Source organism: Bicyclus anynana, chromosome 15, assembly GCF_947172395.1.
Source record: "Bicyclus anynana chromosome 15, ilBicAnyn1.1, whole genome shotgun sequence".
Classification (NCBI taxonomy): domain Eukaryota; kingdom Metazoa; phylum Arthropoda; class Insecta; order Lepidoptera; family Nymphalidae; genus Bicyclus; species Bicyclus anynana.
Window position 1 is genome coordinate 11,590,990 of NC_069097.1, and position 14,061 is coordinate 11,605,050.

The following is a 14,061-nucleotide window of genomic DNA, read 5'->3' on the forward strand; positions in this document are numbered from 1 at the left end:
TTTTCTATCTTGAATCAGTTTTTTTAATGCTGTTGCTGCTGTTAAGATATTTTTTTTTCAGATGTTTAATTAATATACCCTTGAATTATTATGCAAACCTCTGTGTGTAGTGTGAGTGTGACACAAAAGAGTAGAAAATTAGAAATTAGAAAATTAATGAGGGTGCTGTAGTCACTTATTGTCGTTCATAGGGTAACCTTGTCTTTTGTCATCCACTTGGGATTGCAACTACCTTGGTACTTGATTATATTAATATTTTGTTTTATATGTACGTAATATTATGTTCATATTATAATTATGGTGATTTGTTGAAAATAATATTACTATCAAATATAAATAAATATTACGAAAATACTTACTATCCAGCCTCGAAATAAGCATCATGAGTTATGGGTACAAAGATAGCTGACTTCATGATTTACATTTATTAAAATTAAATAAATTGAAGTCAATCTCATATAAATAAATTAATATTATCGTAATTCGTCAGGTAATTATTCGAATTTCCACTATGATTTTAATAATCTGATAAAACTATCAATGATGATTGGTTGCTCTATGATGACACATCTTTGTGATAATGACAGTAAATGTGGTGTTGCCACACAGCGAGTTTATTAGTTCAATTTATAACAACTTCTACTCTTTTATGGCGCAATATTAAGTAAGTACCTTGTACAAATTGTACTTAATGGAAAATTCCTTATTTAATACATGTTATTAATGAGTCCTCAGGGTAAGCTGTGCATTTTCGCATCTATGAGGTACAAGCCACTGATTGCGGCCTGTTTACCGTGGAGCTAAGCTGCTTCAAGTTCAAGTTGTTAGTCATTCATTTATCCTACTCTATGTTAGCCATGTTTGGGTAGGTCTATGGACTCTATGGTCTATGTATTTCTCGTAAAAAACGTTTAGTTTTAGGCATTTATTTATTTATTTATTTTATCATAGGTGTATAACATCGACACATTGCCATTTAACAATACAGTTTGTATTTTACAAATAAAATTTAGTATTTACAAAATTCATTTTCTTTCATTCCGACACATAGGTACTACCACTTTAAAGTAATTCTGTTTAAGCTTGCTTATGAGCAATATTGAGGTATTACTCTACGATATATTATAATTATTATAATGTTAGACACTATTTGTTTTGTACAACAACAACGCATTCAACTGGTACCGGATTAAGGTATCAAGTCTCATATTATTTACCGACTTCAAACACAAGAGGTTCTGTCTTCTGTCCGTATATATGTTTGTGTTTTTCCCATGAAACTGTCAATCCGATTTGAATGGAGCTTGTCATCTAAATGCGCAAATAGGTTTTAGTAGTTATATAGATAGTTTGAAGGTAGTTCATTTCTCCCTAAAATTATAAGCCAAGTTGGAGATTACCTACATTACACTGAAACTGTGTGCCTAGTGGCAGTTTTCAATGTCTTCATACAGCGACGATCGCGTAACCGTAAACGCGAGTTTTTAAGGAATTGAAACAGCGCCATCTAGTGGCACTAATGCACAGCTGTTACAATTCCTTAGAAATTCGCGTTTACGGTTACGCGATAGTCACAGAATGAATATGAAAACTGCCAATAGGCACCCTGTAACCCTGATCGATTACTGTGCGGTGAAGTAAAGTAGCGCTAAATCGCTTAGCCAAGCGTCGTTTCCGGTAGACTCCTCACGGCTAACGGAAACAAAATTATAGAATAGTCTTTTTCTTCTCAAATATTAAAAATCAAGTACCTACTAAGTAACTGCATCAGAGAGGAAGAAAATATTATTTTAACTACCTATAAGTTGGTAATTTGATTCTCCGCATATTATGAACTACCTACATAGCATTGTCCTATGGTCTCTCATTTTTCGCATTCCTGTCAGCAAACACTTGTATTTGTGGGTATTATGATTCATTCTAAACCAACAATAAATGTTAAATAAAGCTTATTATGAGAAATTAAAAAAATAGTCACTGAGACCTTAATCCGGCACTGCATTCAATAAGAACAAAAAATACCTTGTGGTTTTCAATTCATCATTACACGTACATCGACACGTCTCATTTATCTAATGTGCTTTATCAAACATACAATATAATCAACATAATGACAAAACCTAGATATTGATGTATTAAAATATAAATATACAAACAAAAATGTCTCAAGTTTTTGAACATGTTGTTATCGTACGGATTTATTAAGTTCTTTTATGTAACAAAAAATTAGATTCTCTAAGCCCTGTATAAAACTTTACCTACAATATTATAATAAATACGAGAAAACATGGACAGAGCAAGATACAACTTATTCGCAACAACGTTATCAAATCATTGATATCTACAAATAATTCAAAACTAATAAACTTATCAATACCGTATATTTTTAAAGATCAGTCTAACATTCGTTACTTTACATTTTATAATTATTTCATTTAAGGCTAAGGCCTGTCCTTATATTGTAATAAGGCCTTGTCAGATTCGTCCACTTAATTAAGTGTCAAATTGAAATAGCTTAATAACTAAGAAAACCAATCTATAAAAAGTGCGTAAAAGATCCCAAAAAATTGTCACATTATTTGTGTAAAACTTAAGTAGGTGATAAACCCGATCGATGTCGGGTTCTGCGTAGCTATCATAGAGACTAGTGAGCTCTATTCTTCTAAGAATATTTTTAATCTAAGATTATTCGCTACATAGGCTTCTGTAGAGTTAGTTTTTACTCATGCCTTATGTATGGCGTATCATTTTCCTTACAAATCACAATATTTATACTCTCAAAATGAAAGCAATTCCTTTTAGTCAAACAGCAAAACCAAGTCTTTAATCGCGATACAAGGGTGAAGGGGTATGACGTCAGAGAGCTGCGCGACAGAGGTGCGGGGGGAAAGAAGTGCTGCCTCCCGCACCTCCTCTCTCCCTCTCTCGTCATGCCTCGCACCAATGGAATGCGCGGTTCAGGACTCAACTCTGCGATTTGTCTGTAATATTTAAATTATTATATAGTAGATAGTGCCCAAAGCAATTAATCAATAAGTGTGTAGACATTTAATAATATACAAATTCCATGAAGGGGTTTGAAGTAGGAAATAATACTTATTTACGACTAGCGCTTATAGTGTTGATCACACTAATTTTATTATAATTAATTATACTTAGTTAGTTGGTGTTCTCAGAGGTTAGGTATTGTAAAACTTGCGCGACAACATTTTGTACGTGTTGTATAGGAATATTTGGAATATAAAGTAGGTTATTAGCTCAAAATCAAAAATCCACGGGCATAGCAATCCAGGAGCACACAAAACACTTAGAATGTGACACAATTTTGTGGTGACCACTAGACGATCAAAAAGACTTCTGAATCTGTGATTCTGTGACCTTGGTCGAATTATTTTTTTGATGTTTGCGTTTCCCGCGTTTTTAGATATGCGAGTATTAAAGCCAATGATCGTCTAATGCCTCCATATACAACAATATAAATTCCTAATACAAATAACATCTACATGTATCTACACTGCTAATTTCGAGAGTCTTAATTATTTGGTGTAAAGATCCGCCTTAACCTATTTAAATAATTAGATTTCAAGGATTTCATATCAGAATAGTGTAAGTCGCTGCAACAGCGTGGAAATTATCACACTCTTTTCCCCATAAAGTTACCCATACAAGCATTTAAATAAAGAGATCATTTAATAGATGATAAACTCTTAAAATATTAAATAGATCAAATTGAACGTGCATGATAATTTCTTATTGTGAAGACGGTTGATAACATTTTATTTTATAATTGAATTTTGATTATTTAAATTATCTTAATCGTGCATTTAGAGTGAGATTTTGTTATAAATAAATGCTGATGAAATACAAAATTAGGATAATAAAATTGACAAGAAAAGTCTCCTTATGTGAACAAGTACTAATAGAGCGATTGCCTGTGATAGCTAAATCTTTGTGATTTTATAACAACTGATAGTTATTCAGGCAAAGGATGTAAGTATGGTAGGCGTCTATGAAGTTTGGATCATGGTGGTTTTAGGAGATAGGCAGTAGTTATAAAGTCGTCAACCATCCAAGTATAAGCGTAATTTTTTAAAATATTTTCTTCAGTATAATATGCGAAATCTAGTTAATACTTGCACAGATAGCTTTATGTCAACCCGTCCCAACAAATCCTTAACAATTTTTCGAGGGCTTGGACGGCTGAAGGTTCCTTTGAAATCTGCTAGTTCCCAAAGTCACCATGATCCAACCTCAATAATGCCTGCAGTGATTACTTAAGGTAAAAGCATAGACTGAGACAAACTCTTAGCTTTTATAAAATCAGTTTTACCACCGAAGGTTTTTGCTCTAAATCTTCAGATAAATCCTAGTACGACATTGCATCATCGGTGTTGACGCTTGAGGCTAAGATGCGATGAACATTTTCTTTTCCCGAGTACACAATTACTAACCAAACACTCGTGCATAACTAGACGTATCAACAAATAAAGTGACCACCTAAAAAATTTAACTAATTGAAATGGATTCTCATCGAAAGTATTTGAGAGCAGAGACGAGAAGGAACTTTTCGATGAAGAGATCAGAGTCCAAGGCTGCGATGTGTGCCGCCCGCCCCACGAGAGCGCTGGCCGTGTGAGGAAGCGCGTGTTGGACATCATACCGCACGACCGACACTGACGACGCTCGGGCAGCTAATGGTGAAACCATGTTGTGTACCTGTGGGTAGATAATTATTACCTCGATTATGTGAAATTCAATGTAAATCTTTAAATTGAAACGGGAGGAGGGAGGGGAGTCATATTAATATTATAGTAATAATAAAAGTAGTTCGAAGAGATATTAGACATTGGAGTCCCAAGATGCTGGAACGGCGATCTCCCACGGGAAAGTGCAGTGTTGATCGACCCACTACTACGTGGACCGAGAATACCGACCGCTGGATACTGCATGCAAGAGGCCTATGTCCAGCAGTGGACGTCCAATGATGAAGTATATTTTTATGTATAGTTGACGAAACAAGCAGATAGCTCATTTCACGTAAATTGGAAAGATATTCCTGCTATCTGACATCCTCTGTTATAAATAACAGAGCAACAATTCGCAGGGCGTCCATATGTCAAACCTGATGATGTGCCTATAATTTACTACCATACTCTTCATACCGGAACACAGCAGACAGAAGCTGAGGTAACAGTACTCGTAGCATGGCGATAGTGACCTTTAGGCGAGCTCTGTCTTCTAGAGTTTTTAAGAGTAATGAACCTATCAAAGAGTCTAAGATGTCACCAGGTGCATTGTCACGTCTAGCGATTAATAGACACTATTTCAATGTGTACATGTGGCAGTTAAAAGAAATTAGGTACCAATACATACCATTTCTCGATAGGCCTGTCCTAATATGGACGAGTCTTTAGCAGCTGCTTTGCATAGCTCCAGCCTCGCAGAATGCAGTGGCACATATCTGTCCTGCCCAGAGCCACAAAGCAGGATGTGTTTGAACTGATGCAATTGACTCCGCTCGCTCAGCCGATAGAGGAACGACCGCCGAGGGTCGGGTGCATCGCGAAGAGACAATTGGAGCAGGGATCCAGATTTTTTCCATTTCTGCATAAACCACATTCCTGAAAAATTTCATTATTTTTATTTTCATCTGGTAGAGCCCAGTATAACCTGCGAATAATCCTTACATTGAAAGAAAAATTATAAACGACATTCGTTCGACGCGGAATAAAGTCCTCTGAAAGGGGTATTTTTTTATTTTTCAAGCTAAAATTGCAATTTTTATATAATAAAAGCAGAATATGATATCTAAAATTTTTGAAAAGTTATACCGATAGTGAATTTATCTAAAATGACAATTTTTTTTTCATTTAATAAATTTTCATAATATGGGAAAAGTTCTGATATTCGTGTCTATGAACATTCTTCTCAAAATCCGTTTTATCTGTTTGGGATAGGTACTATGCCATCATAGAAAAGATATATACTAAAAATTTAGTACACCATTTTATCGTCTTTGTCGTCGCAAAAGACGAAAAGAAAAAAGACTATGGCAAAACGGAAACAGTTTTGATCATTTGCCAATTAATATTAAGAAAGACGTTATTGAAAACACAAATGCAAAAATTAATAAACGTGAAACATTTACATTACCTGCATTAACAAGTCCACTTGAGTTATACAAAGTTCCTAAATGCGGTCCACTCAATGACAGGAATGTATGGAGTATACCCAGGAACGGTTTCATTTGCGGCCTTGCTAGCGCCGATCTTATGATTATAGTGCCCAACGAATGTCCCACAAAACTGATACGAGCTGGTTCACCTGCATTTTGTATGTGCGTCACAATTTCTTGAATCAATCTGCAAACATTTAGATAATCATTATTCTGCATCTGCATAATACATATTAAGCATTTTACAAAAACAGCCTCGTTAGCCTATGTGAATTCAGGTCACAAGGGTTCGAGTCTTAGATCGGGGAGATACATAAACGTTTTCATTCTAAGAAATTTGTAGTTAAAACCCGGAGTTGGGAAGTTGGTGGTGTAACACCTCTAAGCCTGGCACCACGTTAATGCCAGCCATTACAGCCATCATCATTTGATAATGGTAGTAAAAGAATTTAACATAATCACCATAAGCCAGCCATGCGGCATTGAAGCAGCGTGAATGGTCTAAGCTCCATGTCATTTCTGCTATTAGGAGGGAAGCCTGGCCCTATGGTTAGGCTGATATAATATGCAGATGATCTTTTTACAATTTATCATCATCATCATCATCACATCAGTCGATGGACGACCTCTGCAGGATATAGGCCTTTTGTAGGGACTCCCAAACATCACAACCTTGAGCCGCTTGCATCCAGCGAATACCTGACTCACTTGATGTCGTCAGTTCACCTGGTGGGGCGTCAACCAACACTGCGTTTTCTAATGCAGTGTTGCCATTCCACCACCTCGGGATCCCAATGTCTACCGGCTCTTCGTTAGTTCAGTTTTTACAATTGGTTAAAAATAATAATCATACATCACCTATCAGTCATTGTTTCAAAATCGGAGAATGTATCGCCTTGGTTCCTTTCAGACATCAGGAAATCTAATCTGGCTCCAGGCAGTCCTAGTTCTAAATACGTTCTGACTAAACGTAGATCCGCCGCATTGCCATCCAATCCGTGAACGCATATTATGAGATGTAGACCTAAAATATGAGCTTGAATTAAAACACGTTATCTTTTTAAACTTCTCATTCATCATCTTTATCTTCAACTTTACCTTCCGGATTGAACATTCTGTATTCATCGCTGATATGGAAATACGGCAAGGAGTTATCGACTGGAGGAAAATCTGAGTATATTGCTCCTGGATATTTTACACTTTGCCTGAATTCATCTCTACATTTTACGAAAAGCCTTTCTGATTCAGCCAATCCAAATATACTGATGAGATTACTTTGCCGGTGCTCTGAAATACATAAGAATTGATAAGTTTTGTTATACAAGAAAGCTTTGATTTCTAAGGTGAGGTACGCGTTTTTTGGGACATTATTTTCTATAAATCCGATTTAAATGAAATTATTAACACTTCTAATTTGAATAATTCTTGTACACTTTGCAAATTAGCGTGTACCTGTTTGTTTATTAGGTATATTAGAATAACAAAAATATATACATTTTTGTTTATGTTTATTTTGGATTACTTGTTTCCATAATAATAAAACAAAATCATTTTATTCTACATTGTAGGTCTAAGGATATTTAACTAGATACATTTATTACATATTAAACATGCAAATATATAAATAGAAAGGGGTAGGAAATAGGTAAAAAAAGGATTGAAAGTTTACATCCATATCCATGCGGACGAAGTTGCGGGCATCCGCTAGTCATGAAATAAAACTCTTCAGATAGAATAAAAAATAAATCCATTATAAAGGGTTAATAAGTAAAGTATTTATATACATGCAAGGAAATGTAGACAAAATGAATCACCTACTTTTATTATGACCATTTTCACTTCTGCTCGCCAATTCTCCCGTGCTTTGGCTTTTATTAAGCGTGCTAGCAGAGGTTGTGGCAGCAACATTCATAGATTGATGAGGCCTTAATTTTCGTCTCTCAATAATTCCTGGTTGAAGAGCAATCGCCATGTGTTAGTTTTAAGCAAAAGCATGAATGAGTTAAGACAAATATATTAAAAAATATAATGAATTACATACCTTCGCAAACATGGTAGAGAGGGTTGTCAAGTTGTAACGTCGTAGGTTGTGCTGCTTTGCGTGGAGTTCTTGATGGTGTTGATGATTTACTACTGCTCCGAGATACCATTGGAGATTTTGACGGTGGATCCTGAAAAGATTTTGAATTTACGTTATTTTTAAATTTAAATAATAGGTTAAAACCATATGATAGCTACTAGACGTTTGTCATTTTAAAAAACTTGAAAGTATTTCAGCTCAAGCGTGCATGGTTAGCCCTCATTCGCACGAGAGCTTTTTAACGGGCGTTAAAAAAGCGTTCAAATACAACAAATACATTCCCAAGTACGTACGTATGTATGTTACAGGACAGCGTTTTTAAATCACGTCGCTTTTTTCAAGTTTTTAGAAAAACTCTCGTGCGAATGGGGGCTTAGCAACTATGAAGTTTGGACTATATTGGCTTATTAAGTAAAAACTTTCGAAAGAAAACTTCAGGTAATGTTATTAGATAATGGAGATAATTAATCGTAAAATTGCAGTTACGAGAGTTCTAAACGCTTCTAGGTTTCAAAAGAGCCCACAACAAACTCAGCCAATGAAGAAACTTAGCTTCGGCAATAAACGAGTCTGGGATATAATTCTTATTATGTCGAAGAAAAATACGCTTTACACTCGGACAATTGATGATCTAGGCTAGACTACTAGACAAGCTTTTATAAAATCATGAAGGTCATGCAAACATAGGAACTTGCTGTATTATTTATTGTATTTATAAATTGTTAACGTTATAACGTACCTTAAACTCATCGGGAGGTGGCGGTGCGTCTCTAAATTGTTGAGGAGGCGGTAAGTGTTCGTAATCATTCTCAGCACCAAAATGACTTAAGTCCACTTCTGATTTTGCTTTACCCTGATATTTCTGAATAACCGCAGCCACTCCAGGTGGAATTTGATGACTTTTACACGAGCGGTCTACCGCTAGACTACGTATTTCTGCAGCGATCAATTTTTCTGTATATTCAATTCTGTCTTTTAATTTCGTCTTATTCAATGTGTTCGATTTTACAGGGGCAATTGGCTGGGTTTTAGGTGGTATTTCTTTTCTTATATATGGATGTAAATTATCACTTACTGTTTGTGATTTTTTAACTGTCGCTTCATTTGAAATTTTGTTTATAGAACTGTAAGTATTACCTTGAATAGCACTAAAAGAATTATGCCTTTGGTTAACCTTATTAATATGTGGATCAGTATATTGTTGAAAACAACTAGCATTACAGGTATCTGAATTGCAGCCTGCATCAATTCCGTTTGTGTGCATAATTTTATTAAATTCACATTGGCTGTCAGTGCAAATCGAGTCACTACATATTGTACATTCTTCACATACTTCTTTATCACAACATTCAATTTTTTCAGTTGAATTCCCTTGAGCAGCTTTGACTGCCAATTTAAGTAGACGTTCTCTAAGTTGTTCACCATTTAGGGCAGTTCTTTTGAATTCACTTATTTTTTCGCCATCTTTTCTTCGTTTATCAATATTTTCATCAATTTTTTTGCTAATTGTTTTGTTAGTAGAGGCAGTGCCGTTGGCGGGAGGAAAGTTTTGATTCAATTGACAACTACCATTATCAGGTGTGGAGGGCCCTGAGCTGCGTCCACTTGAAACCCATCCACTCTGTTCGCTCAAGCTGGAAGTCGAACTTTTGCTACGTTTATCATCTTTGCTTAAAAAATTCTCAGGTGGTAAAATTTTAAAGTCTTTATCATCTATGTTTAATGGCGGTGATTCAAAAGCAGGCGGTGGAGCTAAATTCGGCAAAGATTCTGAACCAAATGCATTATTTAAATTAGGTTCTTCAATTATAGAAGCAGCACTTCTACAATGTCTCAATTCAGAACCATGATCAAGACTAAAAGGTACACTTGTTGATGACTCTAACCTTCTAAGTTCAAAAGGTATGCTTTCATCACTAGAAGATGACGCAGCCTCTGACATAAGCTGAGTCATTTTTTCTGATGGCTTATGTTTTGACCGCCGTTCTGGTTTACCACTAGACCTTCCACTCTTAGGTGTTGTTCCGCCAGATTTAGGAGTCATTCTGCCTGACTTTGGAGTAGCTAAACCTGATCTGGGCGTGAGACCACCTGATTTTGGCGTAGCTTTGCCTGATTTTGGAGTACCTCTGTCGGATTTAGGAGTACTGCGATCAGATTTAGGTGTCTGTCTATCAGACTTGCTATCTCTGGACTTGATAGAATGATGACTGCTCAGAGAATCCCGACTTGAATTCACTTTCATGTTTTCTTTTCCGCTTGTATTTAATTTAGATTCCTTAGATCGACTCTTCTTATGTCTTACCGATGGTAAAGTAGAATGGGGAGTTGATGGTGGTGTTTTTGAGTACGTTGATTTAGATGTTCCATCACTGCTTCTATCTAAAGTCATCACAAAACCACTATCATCACTACTTTTACTGGATTTCTTTTGGTAATTCTGAATTAGGCTACCAGTGTTAACATCATAGCTCCAGTCTCCTTTTTGTAGATAATAATTCAATTCATGCCTCAATTGATTCCGGGCAGCTTCAATATCAATTTGTGGGTTCTCCATATTCTGATGAAACACATGTGTTGAGTTAGATCTATGAACGTGTTTATTAGAAACTAAGTTGCTTTGATCAGTCACTTGTATTTTTCCACTAACTGGTGGATAAGAATTTCTAGGAGGCAACATAGGACGGGGTAAATTTACACTATAGCCTCTTTGGAATTCTAACGGATTACGAATAACATTATTCGCAGTCATATTACCCTGATTACCGAAGGTGTAACCATAGATTTGGTTAGCGTTACCTTTAATTGTACCATCATACTTATAGCCTACATTATGAAAAACTTCATTATTCATTCCATGAACATTCTGCATATTGGAATTGCAAGGATTCTTATATTTCTCTCTGAATTCATTAATGTTTCTTCTGTAATCATCGCCTTTAGATGCACAACGTGTTGTTGTATTAGTGGGATAAGCTGTTGTAGTAACGCTTCTTGGTAGTGTCGTGGGTTTTATTTGTTGTGGTGGTGCATACGATTTTTGATAATTAACAGAAGTATTTGAACTATTTTTAACATTTTTTGATAAAGTCTGTACATTAAGTGGAGCCATTTGTGATACTCTTAACTGGTCTAAAGATTTGCTATGTCGAGCAGGTAGGGTACTAACGCCACTGGTGATTTCGTGTTTCTGTTTGAAGACGACGTTATTATCAGATTTATCACTTGTTACGCGGGATACGTTAACATTGCTTTTTGAAGCGTTAATGTCCAAAAGGGTTGAAGCTGAATATCTGGACATTTGTTGTCCTTGTTGTATGGGGCATGAGGAAAAAACGTTGTTCGGCGGTAGTTGAATTTCGCTTATTTGATTATTCTGTACAATATATCTATTTCTACCAGTTAATTCTAATTGCTTATTATATGGTTTGTTCATTTCCACAACATTTTGTTTTACTATCGTTCTTTTTGGTGATCCTCTTGAAGCCTTTTGCGGCGCTAGTGTCAACGTCGCTTGCACTACACTCGTACTGGGTTTGGGAACATCAAAATCTGGTTCAAGGACGTCTATCATGTTCTTAGGCAATGATAGAGTGACCCTCGATGCTTCAGATGAGGGTCGTCTTGAATCCATAATTGAACTTACGCTACATGCACAGTCTTCTCGGACAGGTTCCGAACACAGGAAGGGATCTGAAATTTAATATAAATGTTTGTTTTTATACTTATTATGTTATGTAAAATATTTAGCTCTTTTAATAAGACTTACCGCTTCCAGATTTATTTGCATTAGAATTTAAAAACGATCGCCTTCTTGCGAACTCTGCTGTGTCTTGATACCTAAAAATTGAAAAATAATAATGAAAATCTTATCTAATCTCGTCTCGTATTTTTCTTTTGATGGCTTCTCTCAATTTAAATTCAATTGCTGTTTTTTCAATTGTAATGAATACAAGGTTGTATTTATCTTCCTCTGTTCCTTGTAAATCTCAGAAGCTAAATTAGAACTTCCTTACGTTTGATTGCATTTATGACAATGTAATTATTAAGATGATGAAGTTGAACGGTGGGTATAGGAACCCGTAAACAAACTATAAATGCAATTTGGTCTCATATGTTTTTGGCTGGTGGCTACCGGCAAAGAAGTACCGCCAAGCGATTTAGCGTCCCGGTACGATGTCGTGCAGAAACCGAAAAGGGGTGTGGATTTTCATCCTCCTCCTAACAAGTTAGCTTCCATCTTAGACTGCATCATCACTTACCAGCAGGTGAGATTGTAGTTAAGGGTATAACTTGTAAAGAATAAAAAAAAACGTTCTTAAAAGCTGGTTTTTATAACATATAATTTCGTCGTCATCAACCGATATTCGGCTCACTTCTGAGCTTGAGTCTCCACGCCCAATACGGATTGGCAGACTTTACACACCCAGAGAATTAAGATAATTCTCTGGTATGCAGGTTTCCTCTCGATGTTTTCCTTCACCGATTGAGATACGTGATATTTAATTTCTTAAAATGCACACAACTGAAATGTTGGAAGTGCATGCCCCGGGCCGGATTCTAACCCACACCCTCCGGAATCGGAGGCAGAGGTCATATCCACTGGGCTATCACGGCTCTTCCACTGGGCTATCACGGCTCTTTCCACAGGGCTATCACGGCACATATAATATACCTGTCTTCAAATATGATAGGCATGATATGGGGATCGCCGTCGAGCGCGATGCAATGCACGGGGAGAGGCGGCAGCAGGGCCAGGTAGCGAGACCGTCGAGCAGTTTCCCCCACGGTCTGGTACGACTGGTAGTTGCTGTCGTAGCAGCCTGCGAGCGAATGCCGAGGGTTGTCCAGCACGAAGAAGCACTCCGAGAATCTTTTAATTCTGAAACAGACGGACAGTCAGTCGTTTCAATCAGGTAAATTTTCAATGGCTCACTGTTGGCATTGGCGTATCTAGGATTATTTCCTGGGGTGGGCCAACATAACACTGAACAGAGTCGACAATCAATATAAAAATTTCGTTAGCAATATTTGTAGACGCAGACCTCTGAAACGGCTCGACTTATTTATTATTTTTTCTTTGTATCTAAGTAGGTATCAGGAATGGTCTTAATAAATTTTTCAAAATATTTATTACTTACAGGTTTTTCTTAGTTTTAATTGTGATTATTTGACATTTTAAATGATATTTTCTGTTAAATTATTATTACGGCGTTCATCATAGAATTTTAAATCGGTAGCCCAGTATCCCAGGATGAGCACTGGATTATTCTAGGGTGGGCCCGGAGCACCCGGCCCCCTTGCTATATACGCCTATGACTGTTGGACAAAGATCTTTCTTCTATAATATAGTGGAATTAGGAGCTTAGATTGCTGTTTGAATGCAGATTGGCAGGATTAGGTTAATGTCACTTTAAGTCCATGAGATGTTAATAATTGTGTAGGAAATTATTGTATTGCCCAGTGGCGTATTGTGCTTTGGAGGGGCCCTGTATCAAAATTTGTTAGGGGTGGCCAATAGGCGAGCGGCAAATCCAGAAAAATCTCTTAAGGTTTTTGATTTACTCTACCCTCTTTTAACCTTGAAGAACTACCAGATTAAGTAATATTGTAGTTATAGCAGAAGGCTTTAAAAGGGGATTAAAAAAAATAAGAAAACCAATGTTGAACAACGGTTCACAATATTTGTCAGGACAACTTAATTAACAAATCAAATTCAAAATTAGACTCCAGAATGGCAGAGAAAGACCTTGAGTGGAGTCACGCACTTGTGAACATTTTGTGTAGGGTTAAAGAATCTTACCTT

At 36.3% G+C, this 14,061-nt stretch overlaps 1 protein-coding gene across 3 annotated transcripts in view; it reads right to left on the reverse strand.

Moving 5' to 3' along the window:
• Positions 1-910: 910 nt before the first annotated feature.
• Positions 911-14,061, reverse strand: part of LOC112050742 (uncharacterized) — a 45,011-nt gene continuing 31,860 nt past the window's right edge. For 2 of the 3 annotated variants that reach the window (XM_024089084.2, XM_024089085.2), the window contains 10 exons: positions 12,931-13,137; positions 12,025-12,095; positions 8,995-11,948; positions 8,217-8,346; positions 7,994-8,125; positions 7,274-7,462; positions 7,034-7,199; positions 6,154-6,362; positions 5,374-5,621; positions 911-4,716 (listed from right to left, as the gene is read on the reverse strand). In XM_024089084.2, the coding sequence (XP_023944852.2) occupies positions 4,528-4,716; positions 5,374-5,621; positions 6,154-6,362; positions 7,034-7,199; positions 7,274-7,462; positions 7,994-8,125; positions 8,217-8,346; positions 8,995-11,948; positions 12,025-12,095; positions 12,931-13,137 (4,495 nt within the window). In that variant the 3' untranslated portion in view covers positions 911-4,527. The remainder of the gene's footprint in view (positions 4,717-5,373; positions 5,622-6,153; positions 6,363-7,033; positions 7,200-7,273; positions 7,463-7,993; positions 8,126-8,216; positions 8,347-8,994; positions 11,949-12,024; positions 12,096-12,930; positions 13,138-14,061) is intronic. The other variant, XM_052885740.1, reaches the window with a different exon arrangement.